This window comes from Phyllosticta capitalensis (assembly GCF_038381095.1).
Source record: "Phyllosticta capitalensis strain CBS 128856 chromosome Unknown BKA78scaffold_11, whole genome shotgun sequence".
NCBI lineage: Eukaryota > Fungi > Ascomycota > Dothideomycetes > Botryosphaeriales > Phyllostictaceae > Phyllosticta > Phyllosticta capitalensis.
The window spans coordinates 1,213,394-1,232,628 of record NW_027117449.1 but is presented as its reverse complement, the minus strand read 5'-3'; the positions used below and the strand labels follow the sequence as shown (position 1 = coordinate 1,232,628).

At 53.8% G+C, this 19,235-nt stretch overlaps 8 protein-coding genes across 8 annotated transcripts; 3 read left to right on the top strand and 5 right to left on the bottom strand.

Annotated features, from left to right (window-relative positions):
* The first annotated feature begins 345 nt into the window (after positions 1-345).
* On the top strand, positions 346-1,276 carry BKA78DRAFT_43879 (uncharacterized protein). The gene has a single exon (XM_066893187.1). It carries the CDS (start codon positions 534-536, stop codon positions 1,098-1,100), a length of 567 nt encoding a protein of 188 aa, XP_066739911.1. The 5' UTR covers positions 346-533; the 3' UTR covers positions 1,101-1,276.
* Positions 1,277-1,814: 538 nt separating this feature from the next.
* BKA78DRAFT_43893 (uncharacterized protein) lies at positions 1,815-2,779 on the bottom strand. Its single transcript, XM_066893189.1, has one exon. The coding sequence runs from the start codon at positions 2,678-2,680 to the stop codon at positions 2,075-2,077; it is 606 nt and encodes a 201-aa protein (XP_066739910.1). The 5' UTR covers positions 2,681-2,779; the 3' UTR covers positions 1,815-2,074.
* Positions 2,780-5,832: 3,053 nt separating this feature from the next.
* BKA78DRAFT_257795 (uncharacterized protein) lies at positions 5,833-7,140 on the top strand (the record flags this gene model as incomplete). Its single annotated transcript, XM_066885219.1, has 4 exons — positions 5,833-6,263; positions 6,311-6,396; positions 6,448-6,908; positions 6,961-7,140. The coding sequence occupies 4 exons, from the start codon at positions 5,833-5,835 to the stop codon at positions 7,138-7,140; spliced, it is 1,158 nt and encodes a 385-aa protein (XP_066739909.1).
* A 1,316-nt stretch (positions 7,141-8,456) lies between these two features.
* On the bottom strand, positions 8,457-10,506 carry BKA78DRAFT_257776 (uncharacterized protein; the record flags this gene model as incomplete). Its single annotated transcript, XM_066885218.1, has 2 exons — positions 8,457-9,543; positions 9,596-10,506. 2 exons carry the CDS (start codon positions 10,504-10,506, stop codon positions 8,457-8,459), a joined length of 1,998 nt encoding a protein of 665 aa, XP_066739908.1.
* An 873-nt stretch (positions 10,507-11,379) lies between these two features.
* On the bottom strand, positions 11,380-12,775 carry BKA78DRAFT_257555 (lectin family integral membrane protein; the record flags this gene model as incomplete). The annotated part of the gene is made up of 3 exons (XM_066885199.1): positions 11,380-11,507; positions 11,560-12,106; positions 12,155-12,775. 3 exons carry the CDS (start codon positions 12,773-12,775, stop codon positions 11,380-11,382), a joined length of 1,296 nt encoding a protein of 431 aa, XP_066739907.1.
* A 128-nt stretch (positions 12,776-12,903) lies between these two features.
* On the top strand, positions 12,904-13,543 carry BKA78DRAFT_43838 (uncharacterized protein). The gene is made up of 2 exons (XM_066893185.1): positions 12,904-13,461; positions 13,524-13,543. Exon 1 carries the CDS (start codon positions 12,949-12,951, stop codon positions 13,429-13,431), a length of 483 nt encoding a protein of 160 aa, XP_066739906.1. The 5' UTR covers positions 12,904-12,948; the 3' UTR covers positions 13,432-13,461; positions 13,524-13,543.
* On the bottom strand, positions 13,461-15,076 carry BKA78DRAFT_361938 (uncharacterized protein; the record flags this gene model as incomplete). Its single annotated transcript, XM_066892453.1, has 2 exons — positions 13,461-14,514; positions 14,561-15,076. 2 exons carry the CDS (start codon positions 15,074-15,076, stop codon positions 13,807-13,809), a joined length of 1,224 nt encoding a protein of 407 aa, XP_066739905.1. The 3' UTR covers positions 13,461-13,806.
* Positions 15,077-18,392: 3,316 nt separating this feature from the next.
* BKA78DRAFT_299519 (uncharacterized protein) lies at positions 18,393-19,172 on the bottom strand (the record flags this gene model as incomplete). Its single annotated transcript, XM_066887063.1, has 2 exons — positions 18,393-19,055; positions 19,104-19,172. 2 exons carry the CDS (start codon positions 19,170-19,172, stop codon positions 18,393-18,395), a joined length of 732 nt encoding a protein of 243 aa, XP_066739904.1.
* Positions 19,173-19,235: the final 63 nt, after the last annotated feature.

The following is a 19,235-nucleotide window of genomic DNA, read 5'->3' as shown; positions in this document are numbered from 1 at the left end:
CGCAGGCACTGACCCCAGGCAGCACATCTTTTGTCTGATCTCTGTCTCTTTACAACAAGACTCCCCGCCCACACCGTCGATTGTCACCGGTACACCGGTCTTGTCGGAGCTCCATCTCCTTCGTCGATGTGATCTCGAATTTTTCCAATCGACCATCGCTCGCTTGTTCGCGAAGTTTTTTCTTTTTTTCGCAGTTCGTTTCCGCTGCTGGCTTCGCCGGTACCGTTTACCAAAACCTGGGAAAGCTCTCCGGCGGACGGGCCGCGGAATACAGACAGGCGGTATAACATTCGCGGCGGCGGTCGAATGGGACGCTGGCAGATCAGGGGACTCGTCGTTTTGTCTTGCCCGGCGGTGATGGAATGTCGGTCGAGGTAGTCCGGTCCGGAGGAGCGGTCAGAGAGCCTTGGAACCCAAAATGGCGCGACGAGACCCACGCGAGGTGTTTTGTTTGGGGAGATCGGACAGCCCAAACGACAGAGGCCTGGAGTCGAGCTCGCTGGCACGAGGACAAGAATTGAAAAGGCCCCGCCATGGTGGGCCGCAAAAGCAATGTCGACTCCAACGTGGAGCAGAGGTGCTCGAATGCTCCCTGTGTATACGCATCTAGACTTGGTGTAAGACTATTTCTCAAATCACTAATTCGGGATACGCATATACAGGGAGCATTCAAGCACGCAGCTTGGACACCAAACCTTGGAGTTGACATTTGTTTCATCCGCGGAGCATCAGCACCAGCCAGGCTGCAGCAGGCACCGACAAGGCACCACACACCGACGAGTCGAGGCGACGATGCATCTCCACGCCCTACCGATATTGGCCGTCTCCATCGTCAACCAAGACAGCGGTGTCAATCTGGTCGCGGGCTCCACTCAACCGCTCTGCGCATGACACGACCTTCGTCACCAGCGTCAAATGGAGGCTCCAATGAATCCTTTTTCTCCACGAACAAGTCAGCTTGTTCATGCGTCGCGGCGAAGCAGTCTTGGAGGCCCAGAGCAAATCCCACATTGAAACCCACCAGCGGCGCGAACAAATCTCAAGGTCGCGCCACTCTTCATTCTCCGGCAAACGTTCGCGACCCAAGTACCGGAATCTGAGCACACCAAGTGGGGAAGGTCGTGCAGGCAGGGCTTCATGCACGATGGATAAGAAGGGGTGGGAGAGAGAGAGGGAGGGCGAGCCAGCGAGTCGAGCCCCTTGCTCGTTTCTTTCTACTACGCCGCACCGCTCATGCCCACGCTCATGCCCACAATCTCGACCGCCCCGGGGCAACCCAGCGCAACGGTTCAAGGGATTCAAATAACCATGAGGGGGCTCCACCACCAATCTTATAAACCACCGCATTTGCCTGATTCGTCTTCGCAATCAGTCCATCTGTCCGGGCAGCCAAGAACGAAAAGGGAGGCCACAACGAATAATGGCCAACGGATTTGGAACGGCCAATATGGATGGTCTCGAATCACGGGCACCGAGCTTGTGGATTTACTCGCCTGTTCATGACCATGGTCGACGCCTGGCATGGCATGGCACAAAATGCAGGCCGGCATCATAATGGCATGGCGGCTTGCCCGTCTATCTGCGCCTCGAATTCTCTCCCGTCGGATGCTGGCCTCAGGGTAGCACACGCTTGCTCTGGCACATATCAGATTGGCAACATGCAGAGACCAGAACGCGTCCCCAAATGGTATGTACGTGTCTCCAAGCCTCACGTGTCGTGACCGTTCGAGTGCCGGACGTCGATCCGTCAGCCTGGACGACGAGGCGGCGGGCGGCCGTCGGCACACTTTACCCAAATCCTACTCCGGATCGACGTTGGTGGTAGCTGCTCGTGAGATGCTCACACAACGAGTTTGGTTGAAGTAGTCGACAGCTTGTTGGTGCACTTTTTCGCGCGCCTGGCCAAATGCAATCAAAAAAGCTAGCTGATGTCAAGGCTAAGTAGGAAGATAGGTAGTATCGACATTGGAGAACGCTCATTAGCTGCCTTGTGCTGTGCCGCCTTGAGCTCCGCTCCGCATGAGGTCGGTCCATCAGCCCGTTTGCCTCGTGGCTACATACGTACGCACCCCTGTCAAGCCACGCCGTTGGGCGCTTCGGCTATCAACGAACAACCGCCTCTCTGTGCCCTCGCTCGCTCGCTCGCTCGCCAAATGGACAGCATCTGGAAGGTGGAGAAGGGCAAGAAAGAACAAACAAAGAGGCCGCATGCCAGGTCGGTCTGGTCTGGCCAGGCCAGCGGGCAGGCAGGCAGGCCGCAACGGCACCGCTTCGAATAGGTGGAAGAAGTGGGCACATCCTGCCGCTGCTGCGTCGATTCGAGTCGAGTTGCAACGACGATCTGCAATGCAAAGTCGCCCTGAGTCCTGATCGACTCGACTCCTGCTTCATCAAAGCCCTCTCCCTCTCTGCGCGTGGACAGTTTGCTTGCTGATCGCACGCCCAGCACGCAGCTTTTTTTTTTCGAGAAATCTTTTTTTGTTTCGAGGGGATACGGGTTTCGGCCTGTCGTCAGGCAGGACGAGTTGCAGTTCGGCTCGTACCCGATGTCTCTGGACGCTTCCCGAGTCCTCGCCATCCCCGCCGTCCTTGTCAGCAACAACTTCAACTTCAACAACGACAACAGCCACGCTTCAAGCAGTCCGAGACCACCAACCGCTACGCCCGGTAGTTGCGGCATTTGCCAATCTCAGACCTCTCGTCTATTTCCCGTATTAAACTCAAAGAAACTTCCTCTTTGCATGCCCGCATGCAAAACAGCAAACGCGCCTCGCGCCGTACCGTGCCGTGCCGCGCCACAGCGCCACCCGTCGGGCCCCCTGCCCGCGCTGCCGTGCCCCTGTCCCATCACCATCCCGCCCCCCTGCCTCCTTCCCCATGCAGCAAACGAGTGAACCCCACCAATGCAATCCGTCCATTCTCAATGTCCTACTCGCGCCGCAGCTATTCGCGGAACCTTCTCCGCTGTCGTCACATACAGCAGCAGCACCGTCGCCGGGCGCCGCAGCAGCAGTCGACAATTTGCGGTCCGTGGACCGCGGACTGGGTTCCCTGGTTGCCGGGACGCAACAGGCAGTGGAAAGTGAGGCGGGTTTTCAACTGCCCAAACCGCCCCCCCCCCCCCCCCCCCCCCCTTGCTCACCGCAACGCGTCGCAATGGAACGAACCCAGTGCCGCGGCGACGGAGGCGAGCGGCCGTCGCGCTGCGTGATTGTGACTGTGAGTTCTATGCGCTCCGGAGGGTCTCGTGGACAGTTTCTCTGAACGGGCAGCGGTGAAGCAAGAGACGAGTCGCGCCCAGCCAAATTTGCGCCATTTGATGCGATGAGGTCAGTATGCTGACAGAGGGCACATTGGCGAGCGCAGGTGGCCTAGCTGGACAATGCTGGGATTCTTGTAGGGGTTGGGAATTGCGAAGGATTTTGAGTCTGTAGGTGCGCGTGTGATGGAGCTGGGGTTGGAGGGTGGGGGCGAGAGAAGGGGAGAGTCAGCGGAGAGGGGGTGGTGAGGGGTAGGTGTGAAAGAACCGCGGCTTGGAAGATAGGAGACAGCCGTGGGATACACCGCGGCGGGTTTCTGACCGTAGGGTACTCTCCGTCGCTAATGCCCCGACGGCTGAAGTCTCATTTCACTTCTCCCCGGGACTTTTGTAGGGCTCTTTGACATGTGTCTCTTTGAAGCTTGAGTGTTGTTTCTCACGACTCATTCAAGAGCTTGTATTTACCTTTCTTTTCTCCTTCGAATTTGCTGATCCAATCATCGCAAGAGTATTATATTATAGCAGATTTGGACAAGGGTGCATGGTCTCTTCAGGTGCGTTGGCAGCCAGGTAACTGAAAGGCAGTTGCTTGGTGTTGTTCTTCATCTCGTCAACAAACAACGAGCACGCCGCGGCCAACTTCCCTAAGCTACCGCACGTACGGATCCCCGCAGGTTGGGCGTGGTACGCTTGTCGTGGTGTAGTTTGAAGTTCAGCAAGCGCGGGGTCGTTCTCAGAGACGGCGCATCTCAGACCTAGTGTCCCGCGAAGCCCGCCAGCCAACAGAGGTGCCGTCGCGCGACTACGACGATGGGCACGACCAACGAGTCCACTACGCGCCTGACTGGCCAGGAAACGGGATGTGTATCTCGTGGCGGTGGCCTGCGAGTCCAGGGAAGTTCCTTGGCGGCAGACGGCGTCACTTAGCTTGGGCCGCGTCAGTTGAATTCACTTTGGCTGCCCTCTTGCTGCTCCGCTAACGCTCATCCGCGTGGTTTCGTTGGTCCTCCAGCCAGATGTTTGGCGCCTTATCTCTGATGTGTTTTGCGCAGTCCGACGGACAACGAATGCACTAGGTTAGGCAGGTAGAGGATGCCTATCCAAAAGGCCTTGCTGACACGCTCTCTCGAAGGCCTACGAGCGAACTTGCCAGAAGCGGTTACTGCGGCAGCTGGGCTTCCGTCAGACGGGAGGACGCGTGCCGTGCGTGAATCTAGGGTCTGCGCGTCGTCTCGCCGGAGGGAGTCATGGATGGAGGAAAGCTCCGTACGGAGACGGACGGCGCAAGCTCGCGAGCTGAATCCGCGTTGGGGAGATGGAAGCGAGCAGGGCCGAAGGAGCAAAGGTCGTGCGCTGGCCTGAAGCCGAACGAGTAGGGCCGTGAGAAGGGCGTGGAGAGAAAGAGAAAAACACAAGAGGAAGGACGGGCGAAACGAGGAGGCTCGTGTTCTCGGATGGTTTGTGTGATGGTCATAGAGGGTGCTGAGTGCTGACACGTTTGATGGTGGTTTGGCCCGTCTTCGGCTGAGCAGAGTGTCCCAGGATGTGTCACTGATGAGAGAATCAATAGCGCCTGGCGTGTTGTCAGCATTCCAGTTGTGGTGTGACGGGACCCTTGAATCCTTTGCCTTCAGTTCGCGCCATGAAGCTCAGCTTGTCAGGTAGCGACGATCAGTGATGAGCATTCCGGTTTCGCTGCAGAAAGATGAGCCGATGACGCCAAGACGGGCAACCACTTTCCTGACTCAACACCACGACGCGAGTACCACCTCTTCACCGGAAATTGACGTAGACACCTTCCATCACGGCTGAGAGAGTCCAACATTCTTCCGCAGCGACATCGCAAACTCTTCTTCGACGCGTTCCAAATGGCACCGGAGAACCATTGTGCGGCGGAGGATTTTGCCGCATGTTCAATGCCATTCTACATATTTCCCTCAGTGCGCCCTCGTCGAATGAGAACTCAGGCTTTGAATCGCGGCGGCAGCCATTCGCCGATGCGCGACAACGTGGTACCTCTGGTGTTTTCGGCGCAGCCGCTGTCAAAATGGTCTGGTGAGCCTCGAGCACAAGAATTTGGCTAGAACCAAACGTCCTCATACTCGAGCCGTCTCACGTTTTCCATCTGGGCTTACTCAGACTCCTCTCTGGGCTGATGGCTTCAATGCATCGCTTGCCCGCCTAACTTGAGCTCAATAAGTCATCATGACTGCGACACCATCAGCCTCATCAGCAGTTTCGACGAGCAATGCCGCTGAGGCGGAGAGCCATGACTTTGGCCACGTTCAAAATGTTATATGCCAAGGGCTTTGTCACTCCACGCGGCTTCTTGTCCCGATTTGTTTGCTGTCGTCCGCCTTGAAGGAGGCGTTGGGATCAATGTGAAGACTTCCTCTCCTTTCCTCTTTCTCTGTTTCCTCGCATTTTCTTTTCCAGCTCCAGGCTCGTTGACCGAATCTGTGGGAATTGCTTTCTATTCCAAGTCCGCGAGTCGGAAAACCTTCTTTTGACATTCACGTTTTCTATACAGGGCCGTCAAACTTGGCTGTCGACTTTTCGACGGCTCGGTGAAGATGCGCTTCACAATCCTTTTCCTTCTCGCCACTTTGCTGGCGTTAATCAATGTCCGGCTAGTTCGGGCCACTGGCAATGCTGAAGACCTCCGCATTCTAGCGAGAGCAGAAGAGCCACCCAAGGATGACAAGGCTGATCCGAACAAGGGACAACAAGGCCGCAAGGGAGGCCAGGACCAACAGGATCCACGCGCACAAGGCAACGGCGCTGGACAGCAAGGGGGACAAGGGACTACCAAAGGAGGAGACGGTCAGAGTGGAAACGGCAACAAAGATGGCAATACTGGAGGCGCAACCAAAGGAGGAGGAGACAATCAGGCGGGAGCCGGCAACAAAGATCTACAACTTCAGCCGGATGTGATACAGAAGGGAAGCGAGAGCACTGGTCAAGGTGCAAGCGGTAGCGATGCTGGGCAAGCGGTTTCTGATACGTGGGTGGTTTACAAAAACACAACGCACCGAGACTGACCATCAACAGGAGCGATGACAACTTCATCAACTTCTGCGAAGGAGACACCTTGACAAACGGCGCTCAAGTGCAAGGCGGCTCCTGCAACGGCATCGGTACGAACGCCCCAGAAACAGCCTCCCATCATCCCAACTAACAGCATCCAGTAATGGGCAAAATCCCAGCGCAATCCCAAATGGTGTCGGCCATCATCGTCAACCCCAAGCCCGGCGAAGACATAGCCGCAAACCAAGCCTTCGACATCAAAGTGCAGACATCCAACCTGAAAGCCGGCTCCTTCACCAACCCGCAGGCAACCTACTACGCCGCGCCGCAGGACCTCGACGGCGGCGGCGACGTCATCGGCCACGCCCACGTCGTCATCCAGGACATGGGCGGCACCATGACGCCGACCAACACGCTCGACGCGTCCAAGTTTGCCTTTTTCAAGGGCATCAATGACGCCGGCAATGGCGACGGCTTGCTCACTGCATCCGTAGATAACGGGCTGCCCGCTGGCACCTACAGAGTGTGCACCATGAACAGTGCCAGCAATCATCAGCCCGTCGTGATGCCCGTTGCGCAGCGCGGCTCGCAGGACGATTGCACAAAGTTCACTGTTGGACAGGTTGGTTTCTCTTCTGATTGCGTGCCGTTTGCATAGACTGACTTGCCGACAGGGGAAGAACGCCAATGGCAACGGAGGCGGCGGCGGCGGCGGTAATGGCGACGGCAACAACGGCAACAAAAAGGGCGGCGACAAGCAAGTTCAGGACCAGGGGAAAATCGGCCTCAACAAAATCGACCGACGGCTGGTCAGGAGCGCCAAATTTGTGCACCCAGCCTTTTCTACGGCATAGGCGTTCTTGATTGATTTGCTCTTCTGCTCACAGGAGGCGTTGAAGTCACTTGTAAGTAGGCCGGAAAGGAGTGTGGCTGTTCACTTTCTGTGCTTGGGAATCCACTCGCTAGAGTCCCCTGTGTTGGCTTGACCCCCTGATTCATCAAAGGCGATGGCACGGTTGGTTGTTGTTTCTTGTACAATACCAAGCAGGCCGGGATTGCGTTTGAGCCTTTAGTTTTGAAGGCGCTTTGGGGCACATGTGGGCATGAACTTTTTCCTTCACTCAAAAGCTTAATTGTGCTGAAATGGAAGCAATATTATCAGCAGGCAATTTGGGAGAGTTCGTATCCAGCTGTTATTACTGGGTCGCAGAAGAAATGTCAAGTCCGAGGTAGTAGGGTATCTGTTAATTGAATCTCTGTCCTTTGATTTGGTGGACCATCCAAGTCTTTTGGTAGCAAGGCATTTAGATACTTCGTACACAGACAGGTAGGTCTTGGATTTTTGATCCGAATACTCGCCTTTGTCCGCGCGACTTTGACGTTAAGCTCCAGAGTCAACATTTCTTCACATAGCCCACTGTGTTGGTCTTTCTAAAAGAAAAGCCATGGTTTCGACGACAACCTTACAAAATATGTGTGCCAGAGGTGCCACTATGACAAACGTGGACCTTTAAAGGCCATCACTTCCTATGAACAATCTCAATACCGGCCTTCACAGCTAGTCACCACGTGCAATCCAATCATAAGCTTTGATCCCTTTTTTCAATTCTCTGTCCACTACGATAATGCCACTGATTACCCCTGACTAAGCCCCGCTTGCTTGCTTCATCGTCCGCATACTGAACCATCGTCCATGTGAAAAACTCCCATTCACCAGTCGTTCCCTTGCGAGCCATGATCTCTACCCGTAGCCCTGTCTGTGCCCTCGCTAATGATCGCCAGTAGTCGTCGCCTTTCAATCCGCTTCGTCTCGTAGTCGGGCGAATGAGCGAACCGAACCTCCTTGAACCCGTATCCTACATTTCCTCGTTGCTGAGGAAGAAAAAGAAAAAAGAGAAAGCTTGGGCTGGAGAAAAAGAGAAGGCCTCAGTGCCAGGATGCTCTCTCTCCCATCTAGTAGCCAGTGCAAAGAAAAAGTTCTTTTTGGGGTTGATGGGTAGTGGTGATTTTTTGCAGGCCGAAAAATGATGTTTGCCGGCCGAATTCCTCCCAATGAAGAAGTAGTCCTCCCGTAGACGCCTCGACCACGCGGTTTTTCGAAAAAATAATTCAGTTGAAAAGGAAATCGAGCCACGCTGCTGCTAGCTGCGAGCAACCAGCGCCTGTAGGATCACTGAATTGCCAACAGTCCGCCAGCCTGCGTGAATTTGACCTGATACTCTCTCAGGTCGGCCCAATTCTTCAGCTCCGCTTCCTCGTCGTCGATGGGTCCGGTGGTTTGGTTCATCGAGTTGCGATCGATGCGCGTCAAGATCTGGACGAAGTGGTCAAGGTACTGCTCGGCTTGCAGCGCGACACTGCTCTTGCGGTCCTGCGGTGCGTTCAAAAGCGTCGATGCAACCTGCCTGACCTTGTGCGTCTGATGGACGTCTGTCAGTGAAATTCCTCGAACTTTGCTGGATTGACTCTGTAGCTGCAAGGCGTAAAGAAGCGAATTACGTACGAAGCTGTCGGCGTTGGGCTCCATGTGAATCTGGCTGAGGCTCTGCAAGACGCGAAGCAAGTCCTTGACGATCGTGTCTTTCTCCGCCTTCATTTCCTGGTCCAACACGTCGTAGTTGGGACTGGCATCTGACTGGAGCATAGCATCAAGTCCAGCCGCGACGACAGTTGGGGAGCTGCCTTGTTGATCCTGCGATTCCATGTTGCTGTGAATGTCGCGCATGCTGAAGTACCTTTCGGTAATGTACGAGCGAGTTGCCAGCTGGCTGATGTAAATGTTGGCCTTTTGGATTTCGTACTGAGTCTTGCGCTTTTCTTCGACCGATTGATTCGCATTCATGGCCAGGAGCATCAGCGGATCTTTGTCGGTAGAGCCAGCGGCAAACAGATTCGGTTGGTTCGACTGATCAGGAGGTCCATCCAGCCACACCGTCAAGTCCTCGGGCAGCTCTTCCAAGACTCGTCTGCAATTGCGAAGACTCTGATCGAGTACCTTGCACTGACGTTCCCAGTCAAACACCTCGTTGATTCCGTAGGTCAGCTCGGTGGTAGCGAGAATGCCATAAGATTGGTAGACTTTGACGTTGGCGTTAAAGCCAACAATCTCCGGGACGATGCCAGGAGGCTGGGGCTCGATGTGGGTCGGATAGATGTAAATGTCATCTACTTCCATGGGAAGGGGAGGGTACGGCTTTGCGGGAGTCTCGGGCATAATGACGAGCTCTTCGGCAGAATTTTCTGACTGAGACATTGACCTACCCATAGTGTATCAGTATGCATCCGTTTCGATTGAAGATTGAAGCTTACCGCCAGCTCACAAATGTCGTCCAGAAGATTCTCCTTCCCATTTCCAGCGTGATAAAGTCCGGTCCGTACGCGTCACGCTGATCACCGCCATTGGCGGAGCCTGGAGGCGCGTAGAATGCAGACTTTGCGTTGTGCAAGCCAAGCGTCCTCACGATTGCCAGGCCTTCGGAGAAGTAGAGACGTGCTGCACGCCACCTAAACGTGTAGGCATGGGAGACACCGAGGAGGTAGCTTGTTGCCGCATCGTAAACGGTGAGGTCATCTCTCTCTAGCAATTGCGAGCCTCTGGCAGCCGTCGAGACTTGCTGGCACCTGCTGATAAGGCTCATGTGCGAGGGGAAAAGACCCTGGCGACCCTGGAATTTGAGCACGAGGCGAGGCTTGCGCGGAAATGATGCAACAAGAGTCGCAATCATGGAGGCTAACAGGGCGAGGAACGGTCGGTTGTTATAGTCTTCCCTCCTCTTGAACGATTCGCGAAAGCTTGGCTCATGGGGGAACGGGATGAGAGGGTGGATGTAGGTAAAGTAGTCGTCGATGAGGAGCTCTATCGTGTCAATCGGTGCGATTGATTCTGCAGACAGCGGCGGGTGGGATGAAAGTTGAGCCAGAGCCTGCGCGGCATTGGTGGGAGAGGCCGGGGAGATGGGGGTCTGGTTGTTGGGTGATCCTCCTTCCAAGCGCCTCCTCTTAATGGCTTCAGCATGGCGATTTGGTGGACCTCTTCTTCTGGACGGGCGCTCAAAGGTGCATGGGATATCCAAGGCCGCACAAGCACGGCAAGGAGGACCCGACTCATCACACTTGACCTTGCGGATACTGCAAGAATCGCAAGCCTTTCGCAACCTGTTGGCCTTGGGGGTCTGTCCATCTGGGCCGACATTGATCACGGTATGAGGTGGTGCCGGCATTTGCATCGGGTGATGCTGATCTGGGCCCATGTGCGCTCCATTCCCTGGGTATGCGCCATCGTGTCCACTGGGAGGGTTGGGGCTCTGGGTCGGGTCGGTGAAGCTCGGCTCGATCTTTGCGTAGAGTGGCTGGCTTGTGGCAGGCTGATTGAAGCCGAATTGGTTCTGCTCTTGTTGTGGTTGTCCCTGCGCAGCCTCCAGAAGTTGCGCGCTTGCGGCTGCAGGATAGATTGGGGCGTAGTGCTGCGAGTCGGCAGTGGGAGGCGGCGGGTATTGGCTCATGGTTGCAGTTCAGAGCCGGTAATGCGCTGGAGTTTGAGGTGCGACTCGATCGCAGGGTCGAGGGAGAGACGCAGGGCCGGGGGCGCGGTGCGTGCGGTGACGAGGTTGAGAAATTTGGTGACGTTAGTGAGGTCGCGGACTTTTGCGGTGCGCGTGTGATGGGACGCGCGACGACTCCTCGGGACGCGGGCGTGGGAGATGGTATTTGGGGGCAGCGCAAGCCTTCTGCTCAACTAAAAGTCGATCATGGTAGAAATGAGCAAGCAGCAGTTCAAGTTGCGGCGATGCAGAGACAGGCGTGGGCAAGATCCATGGCCGTTGGATGACTAATCTACCAATTCCGCACCCACCACGCAGTCACGTTCGACTGCCAAGGTCAGCGCACTGGAAAGGGTACAAGATCACGTATGATTTGAGACCTAAGGTATCCAAGCTGTCATTCAATTTTTGTACTGCAATGTCCTGCCGTGCTACCCTTTTCGCCAATCATGCCCACGTTTAAGGAGGAAAAAAAAAAAAGTTATTTCTGCCCTGAATGCCACAGTCCTAATTTGCCTTTACAGTCGTCCTCTCTCCCATGCAACTCCTCGTTCAAAGGTACTTCTTTGGCGCCGTATCTCTGCGGCGCTTGTAGACGAGGTATCCTCCAAACATGACCACCTGGAAAATGACTAGCAGGAAGACAAAAGTCCACATTTTTGGTGCGGATGACGTCACAACTATAACAGCATTAGTGCCGGTGCAGCGCGGGAAAGTCTCTGGGTGTCTTACCATGCGTCAAAGAGTCCCGAAGACCAGACTGCGTGTCTCTCAAGGCATCATGCAGATTCGCGAGGTGCTCCTTGTAGTCCTTGCCCTCAATGTCTTTCTGAATGGCCGTCACAATGCTTGAGATCTTGCCAGCAACCGTCTCAACCGCACGAACGCGCTCTTGAATAGGACCATTGCTATTCATGGCCAGAACTTCGTCGAACTTCTGGCTTTGCTTGGATTGCAGGTCCTGCAGCATGCGGTAGATGTTGTCGACCTTTTGCTCCACGGAAACAATACGGTTGTTGATGTCATTGACTTGCTGCGAGGCGACGGCGACACCGCCAGCAGGGGGTTGTTGCTGCTGCTGCTGTTGTTGGATTGGCTGTTGGGCCTGCTGTTGGGCTTGCTGCTGCGCCTGCTGCTGCGCCTGCGCCTGTTGCTGTGCCTGAGCAGCTTGGGCTTGGGCGTCATGCGTCGACACGGTGAATCCCCAGATTTCGAAAGAGTCGGGGTTTTCGGCGGACGCGGCGGAGATGCTGAAGAAGTAGCCCATGGGCATAGTGACCTGATTACTTGTAAGACGCCGTCCAAGTATTGGCTTTTACCCACTTACCTTGTTTGTCTGGAAGCACATTCGGCCATCTACTTCCACAGCGAAGATCTCTCCAGTCTGCGTAATCTTCAAATGCGACAGCCCACCCCTGTTGCGGTATGCATAGTCACACTGACCAAAGGCCAGCGAGTCTACGCTGTGGTGGTCCTTGAACGAGACAGTCCCATCATTGAGAAACGCTCTGACCTTGCCACCCGAGCCACCATACTGGTCGATGCTCAGTACCAAGCCATCAAACTGGCCGATTGTGTAGATGCTGTTAACTATGTGTGGCGGGTGGTCTGACTTGGTGAGCCAAATCTGCAGATTGCCGTTGCCTCTTTCTTGTCCCGTGGCTCTGAACGCCATGTCCACTTCGAATTCATTCTTGTCAAGAGCATGATTCGCCCCAAGCTCGCCTCGTTTGTTGCCAGGGTATGGAGGAGTAAGAATCACGCGATCGGAGAGAATCTGGGGTTGCCAGCCTTCGCCAGAGATGCGCCAGTTGGGAATTTCCTTCTTGTCATGCGATATAACATCCTTGTGACCGAAGCTCAGGGTATCGATCACGTAGTTTGCGTAGGCACTGGTGGCAGCGCAACTGGCCACTGCCAGAAACTGGACGCTCCGCGCTATGCGCATCGTGGTGTCGGGCGTTTGTGATTAAGGCGGAGGCGCCCGCGATGGAGATGGTAGGGACGGGGTATCAATCCAGTAATCTAGAAGAAGAGATGTTTGTTAGTGAGTGCCATGTGCTAAGGAAATTGACCGAATACCAAGCGTGTCTCTATGATGCGGCGCGACGCGACCTGAGAATGGAAACAAGAGAAATGGCAACGGCAGCTACAATGAAGCAGTTGCGAACTTCGCGAGCGACGGCGACGACCGAGGGAGAAAAGTCAAAAGAATGGTGGATTATGAGGTTGCCAGCATGCTTGACGCCAAACTCTTCCATGCTCCAGGTCGCGCGTTGCGGACAGTTGGCTGGATGGAGGATAACTCAGATCTCGATAGCTTGGGGGACCGTGCGCCCTCACCGACGGCCATCTAGTCTGGATGCAGGCACAAAACCTGAAACTGCTGTCGGTGCATCAAGTCGTTTGAGATGGACATTGATACAGCTGGTATCTGCGAAGCTGCATACGCGATTTGAGGCTCCCAACCGACCTGCATTCGTCGTCGAATTGCCCCGAGCTTTCCATCGCAATCCTTGCTTCGAGCTACCCCAGCTTTCACTCCACGTGCCGACATTACCCCATGGCGATACAAGCTTTGAATCCACATTCGATCTTTTTTGAAATTTATCTACTAATCCTCTGTCTCCTATGGTACATCCGCAACAACCCGCAAGTTTTCGTTTCCAACCTATCTGATACTCAAGTTTGCTCAGAAACAACACCTAATGCCCCCATCCATCCATCACTTTTCTCCCAGTAGCCATCCGTCCGTCATCCGCCCATAATGAGTCACTTTTCAATCCAACCTGCCCTTGGTGTCCACAATTCCTGACGGTCGAAGATCCTTCATCGATAACACCAATCACTCCGGGGGCCACAAGAACCGCAGAAGCCGAAAACACCGACAAGCCAGCGAGATGTCGTACTTCGGCCACGTCTGTTCCATGCGTCGCCGTGAAGTAACTCTCCCAAAACTACGCAATTTTCCGGCACGCTTTATCCCATCTTGCGAGCCTTGGCCTCTAGCTCCGCTATGAACTGGTCCGTGGCGTACTTGCGCGTGGCAATATCATCCTCCAGATTTGCAATGTAACGGTCGGTAGCCTCCTTGCGGCGCAAGGCATCGGCATGAAGCATGTTGATGTAGTCATCGGACGCGTTCTTGGCTAGGTTCTCTTCGGGGGACACAGGGAGACGTGCTGATGGACTGGCCACGGAGGCTTCGTCGTTCTTGATCTTGGGAGATAGCGCGAAGTTGCGAGAGAAATGGGGACCTGAGAGAGACTCCTGCTCGAGGTCGGACTGCTTGCCCTTCGACTGATCGTAGTGGAGGCGCCTGCTGTCGGGCTGGACGTGGTCGGGATGATCATCATCCTCTTCAACGATAGTTGAAAGTGGATTGGCCTGGGTACGGCCGAGGTTGGCAGGAGCCTGCTTGTTCACCTCAAAATCTTGATCGAGTTCGTATGTGATGTGCTGAGTTTTCTTCCACAGGTTCTCTGCGATCGGGCCGTTGGTAATCGACTTGCAAATTTGAGCGACGCGTCGAATGCTGCCATGGTATGTCGCAGGATCATCTGTCGACACGGCAAGAAGATGAAGCAGTTCGACTTGGCAGACTTCGCGCTTGGTTTGCGAGCGAAGCCCCTCGAGATTGATTTCGCCGAATAAGGCATTGAGCTCCCGACAAGAGGTATTATAAGCCTGCTAGAAATTAGCACTGAAATCGGAAATTTGGAAGGATTCTTACGGTATGAATGCCACCATAGAACGTCTGGGACGAAGAAATGTCGTCCATAATCTCCTTAGACATGTTCTCTGCAGCCATATGCGGCTTCGTGCGAGGTCTCGTAGGTGTCGAAGGTTCCTGGAGAACCTCCGATGTCATGCGTTCATTGTTGAAGCTCAGAAGCGGGTGGTCACCAGCTGCACCGGCATGGTCGTCATCGTTCGGAGTGCGAGAGACAGGTGGAGAGTATGGAGAGGAGCTCAGACGGCGAGCCTGTCGAATACTGCGAACCTCGGAGGGGCTCTTGGTCTCCATCGTCTTGTTTCCGGCGTTCTCAGAGTCTTCGAATGGTTTGAATGCCTCGAGAGAGCTCGTGATATCCAGGGAAGACTGTGCCCTGGTCAAACCGGAGCGCGTCTTGGGCCTTTTGGATCCCTTGAGACGCCGTGACGGAGATGAAGATGGAGAAGGGGACGCGGAAGCATCTAGATGCGATTGGGAATATGGTTTGGACGAGAAAGCATCTTGCTGCGACATGATGGCGGTCGATGTCTTGGTGGTGATGCGATGGTGTCGTGGAGAAGGAAAGTAAACAATGGAGATGTAGAAGCACTAGGTGACTGCCTGCCCACGCCCACCACAGCCCCAACCGCTCAAAATTAACACTGCCAGCGATTCTTGCCCGAAAATTCGATTGACAGGGTGCGAGTGATATCATGCATTGCCGGTCCAGTCCACCCAACCCATCCGCATTTGCAACCTGTGCCACCCTTTTAATTTACTGGTCTATATGATGGCCTCCGCCGGGCTTGATTGCAGCCATTGCCTCCCAATGCCGTCCATGTAGTATGCAAGTATTAACTTCTTGACGGCGAATCGGACTGCTGTCCATTATCTTCTATACATCTCTTTCCCTGTGCTGGCTCACGAATCACGTTTAACCTTGCCCGGCTTTGATACTCATTGTCGGCCCCGTAGAGAATCAGTCCATCGCAAAATTGCGCCCCCCAGGTGTCGAATAGTCCACCGAGCAGTGGCGCACTGCATGATCGCGTCGCGATGTGCCAACACGAAGCTCGAAAAAGGAGGCCTCGTAGCGTCGCACTGTCAGAAAATCTTCAAGCAGTTGAGTAGCTCCTTTATCGTCGTCATTTTCATCTTGGTCGGCGCCGCAGCAGTAAGGCAATTCTCAACCTGCTCGTCCCGTATGTCCATTACAGGGGAATTAGTGAGGATCCAAGACTGTTAGATTCCACCGTGATTCTCTACAACAGTCGTCGTACACCTCAACGCGGTAGTAGTCCTCAGGGGCTGAAGCCTGTCCCGTCGCCACTATTCTAAGCATTGTTGACCGCCATGAAACTCATCGAGAAAACTCTACTTCCGGGAAATCGCTGCCATTGATTTTGAATTTTGAATATTGATCCAAAGGGCCCAGAAGTCCACTCGGACTTTTTCCTCCGCATATTCTTTAAACAAGGAGCCATCACGAGACTGCATCGCGTCGTGTCGGCACGAAGTTCAGTGATGGAGTTCTCGCAGTTTTGCCTTGTCAGAAACTCTTCAGGCAGTTAGTTGAGAGGTTTGTTGACAGGCTGCCGCCGTGGCCGGGGGATGGTCGTCCACCTCAGCACACCAAATGTGGGAGGGACTGATTGGGTTCCAAGCCCCCTCGTGTTTGTCTCGAATATTAGTGACGGTGTGAGTGATGCCAACCGCCGGAGGATAGTTGTCCACCTCAACGCCCCGCACGATGGAAGGGCTGGTGGCAGGAAAGGGAGTCTGCTCGACTGTGGGCTCTGTCCGGACGTCATTGCTCAGCGCCAAGGGTTCTTCTATCTCGTAGGTAAGGTGGTTGGTCTTTTTGAGCAGAATTGCGGCGACACCTCGATCCTTCGTAGTAGAGCATATTTTCCGTACCTTGATAACAGAGTCACGATAGATGCTCGGGTCATTAGTTGCGATGGCAAGAAGGTGGAGAAGCTCGCCTTGGCAGTCTCGCGCAAGGTATCCAAGGAAGAGAAATTTCCCGGCTTAAGGTCGCCAAACAGAAGGTCAAGCTCTTTGCAGCGTTCGTGGTACGTCTGCTGCTGGTCAGATGCGAACGTGCGGATTTTACAGTAGACTCACGTTATGAATAATGTCGTAGGAAGCCGATGCCATCTCGCTGAGGGCGTTTTGAATGCCTGTGACCAATTTGGGACTCGCACAAGAAACAGCTTTTTGAGAGGTCTCCTGGGTCAGATCAAAATTGTGAATACCTGGCAAAAACGGCTCAAAATCTGCTTGCAATTAGCGAGTGTCTTCAGGTGCTAAACCGGCAAGCGATGTTGTTGAGCAACGCCAGCCTGTGACGTACTGATGTCTGTCTTGACATGCTCCGAGTCTGATGCAACCAGGGTTGAAAGCAACGCAACGCAACGCAATATCATCATCAATTGCGTTGCGTTGCCCTGAGCAACTACTACTAGTAATTGCGTTGCTTGAGATTGCTCAATAAGGGTACTAATTGCGTTGAATTGCCTTCGTTGCGTAGTTGCTTAGACCTCTAGAAATTACCCTTTTAGGTAGGTGCTACCCTATAGGTAACACAAGGGGATAACTAATAATACCTAAGATCTAGTCTAAATTAAGTCTATAGCTAACTAAGTCTTATTTAGTTATATACTTAATTATATAAGTAATAGAAGGTGTAGGAATTGAGCTTATTTGAGTCTAAAAACTACCGCTTAGTTACCTAATCTAGTAATTCTAGGCAACTTAGCAATCAGAGCAACGAAGGCAACACAACATCACCTCCATATTGATTGATTGCCCAGTTTAGTAAGGTCTGATTGCGTTGCATTGCGTTGCGTTGCGTTGCGTTGCGCAATAATATTGAGCAATTAGAGCAACTGGTTGCGTTGCTTGCAACCCTGGATGCAACATACGACTGGAACGACTCTATCTCAGGCATGACTTTCAAATGGGAACGGGTGTTGATAGTCTCGGTTGGAAGAATCTCGTCATAGCTCAAAAGCAGGTTGTCTTCGGGGTCGTCATAGCTGAGTAGAAGATTTTCTTCTGGTCCGTCGTTGTTGTCCTTGGTCGAAACGAAGTGACCGCGGAAACTCAACAAGTGTGAATCAATAGATTTTGGCGGAAAATGGTAAAAATTGTCGAGACGTGGTGGCCATGGGCAATCCTGCATTGATAGGGCGACGCAACGGAGATAGGGAAGGGTTGCGGATGAGATCTTGGAAACCCGATCGTCGTAATCCTTGATGATGATGGTGATGATGATGTTGGGAGAAAGGATAAAGAGAAACGGGTCGAACTAGTGGTAGAGAACCACGAAGTTCGTGCGCTAGCGACGATGGGAGTCGACTAAACAGGGGCGACGGAAACTAAGAGGGAAAAGAGGCTGTAAGTGAATGAATTTATAGGTGGGGGCGCAAGAATTCGAATTGGGAAATCTCTCGACACGATCGGCTTTCGGGCAGTCTGTTGCGAAAGAAGTTGACCGATTCTATGGTGAACTCTGGTAGATTTAGTTAACGAACTGGTAGCCTAGGTAGGTTGACCTACCACCCAAAGCTGCCCACAGAAACTAAGGCAGAGGAGTAAGTTCTATGGTTAATAATTTGTCCCACCAGACCACAACTCTGACGCAAGCCTTGTATTTCCGATTACTTGGCCTACCGTTTGCCCATTTGTAGACTTCCCATGGAAAATCACAATGACCTATGAGTTGACCTGTCAACCGCTCCCCCCTTCGCCACCGCTTCATTGCTCACTCCAGAAAAGTATGGCTTTCCAGAGAGACCTCAACCTCTGCCCGCCCATTGATCGCTATCGCCAGCTTGTACTAGTGCTACTTGGACATCATTGCCTCCAGTCCCGCCAAATACTGGTCCGTCGCTCTCTTGCGTCGAGCAACATCCTCGCCTAGGTACAGGATGTACCTGTCGGTAGCCTGCTGGCGCTTTAACACATCAGCTCCAAGTGTGTCGACGTACTCGTCGTAAGCTTGCTTGGCTAGGTGTTCCTCGGTGATCTCGGTGGGTTCGCTTGGTTCCGGGCAGGCTTGGCTGGACGCTGTGGACTTATCGTTCTTGTTGCGGTTGCCGGGCGAGGGAGTGCCGGCGTTGAGAGAGGCGGGCAAGGATTGTTCAACGGGACCACACTGGCTGTCATTATCCTCTTCGGCGATGGTATCGAGAGGCTTTGAGCACGAGCGTCCAGAATGGTGGATTGCCGAAGCGTTGTCTTTGGTTACAAACTCGTCGTCCAACTCAATGTCCAAGTGGTGCGTCTTCTTCAGTAGGTTTGTTGCAATGTCGCGGTCTTCCATCGCACGACAGATCTCATAGGCTTTCCGAATACATCCGCGGTAGGTTCCCGGCTCGTCGGTCGTAATGGCCAGGAGGTGCAGCAACTCGCACTGGGCGATCTCCCGCAAGGTTTTGGAAGACAGGTCGTGAGGGTTGATCTCGCCGAACCAGTGGTCAAGCTCGCGGAGGCAGTTGTGGTAGGTCTAGCAGTACTTAGTTGCGCAAACCGTGAAGTAATTACTCTAACTTACACCATGGATGCTGCCATAGAATGTAGTGGCGAATCCATTGTTGTTCGTCTCAACTCCGTCTGAACTCATTTTGGGAGCTGCAGCATTGTCGACAGGGCCAAATGGGTCCTCGGTAGGCCTAGAGATCAGATG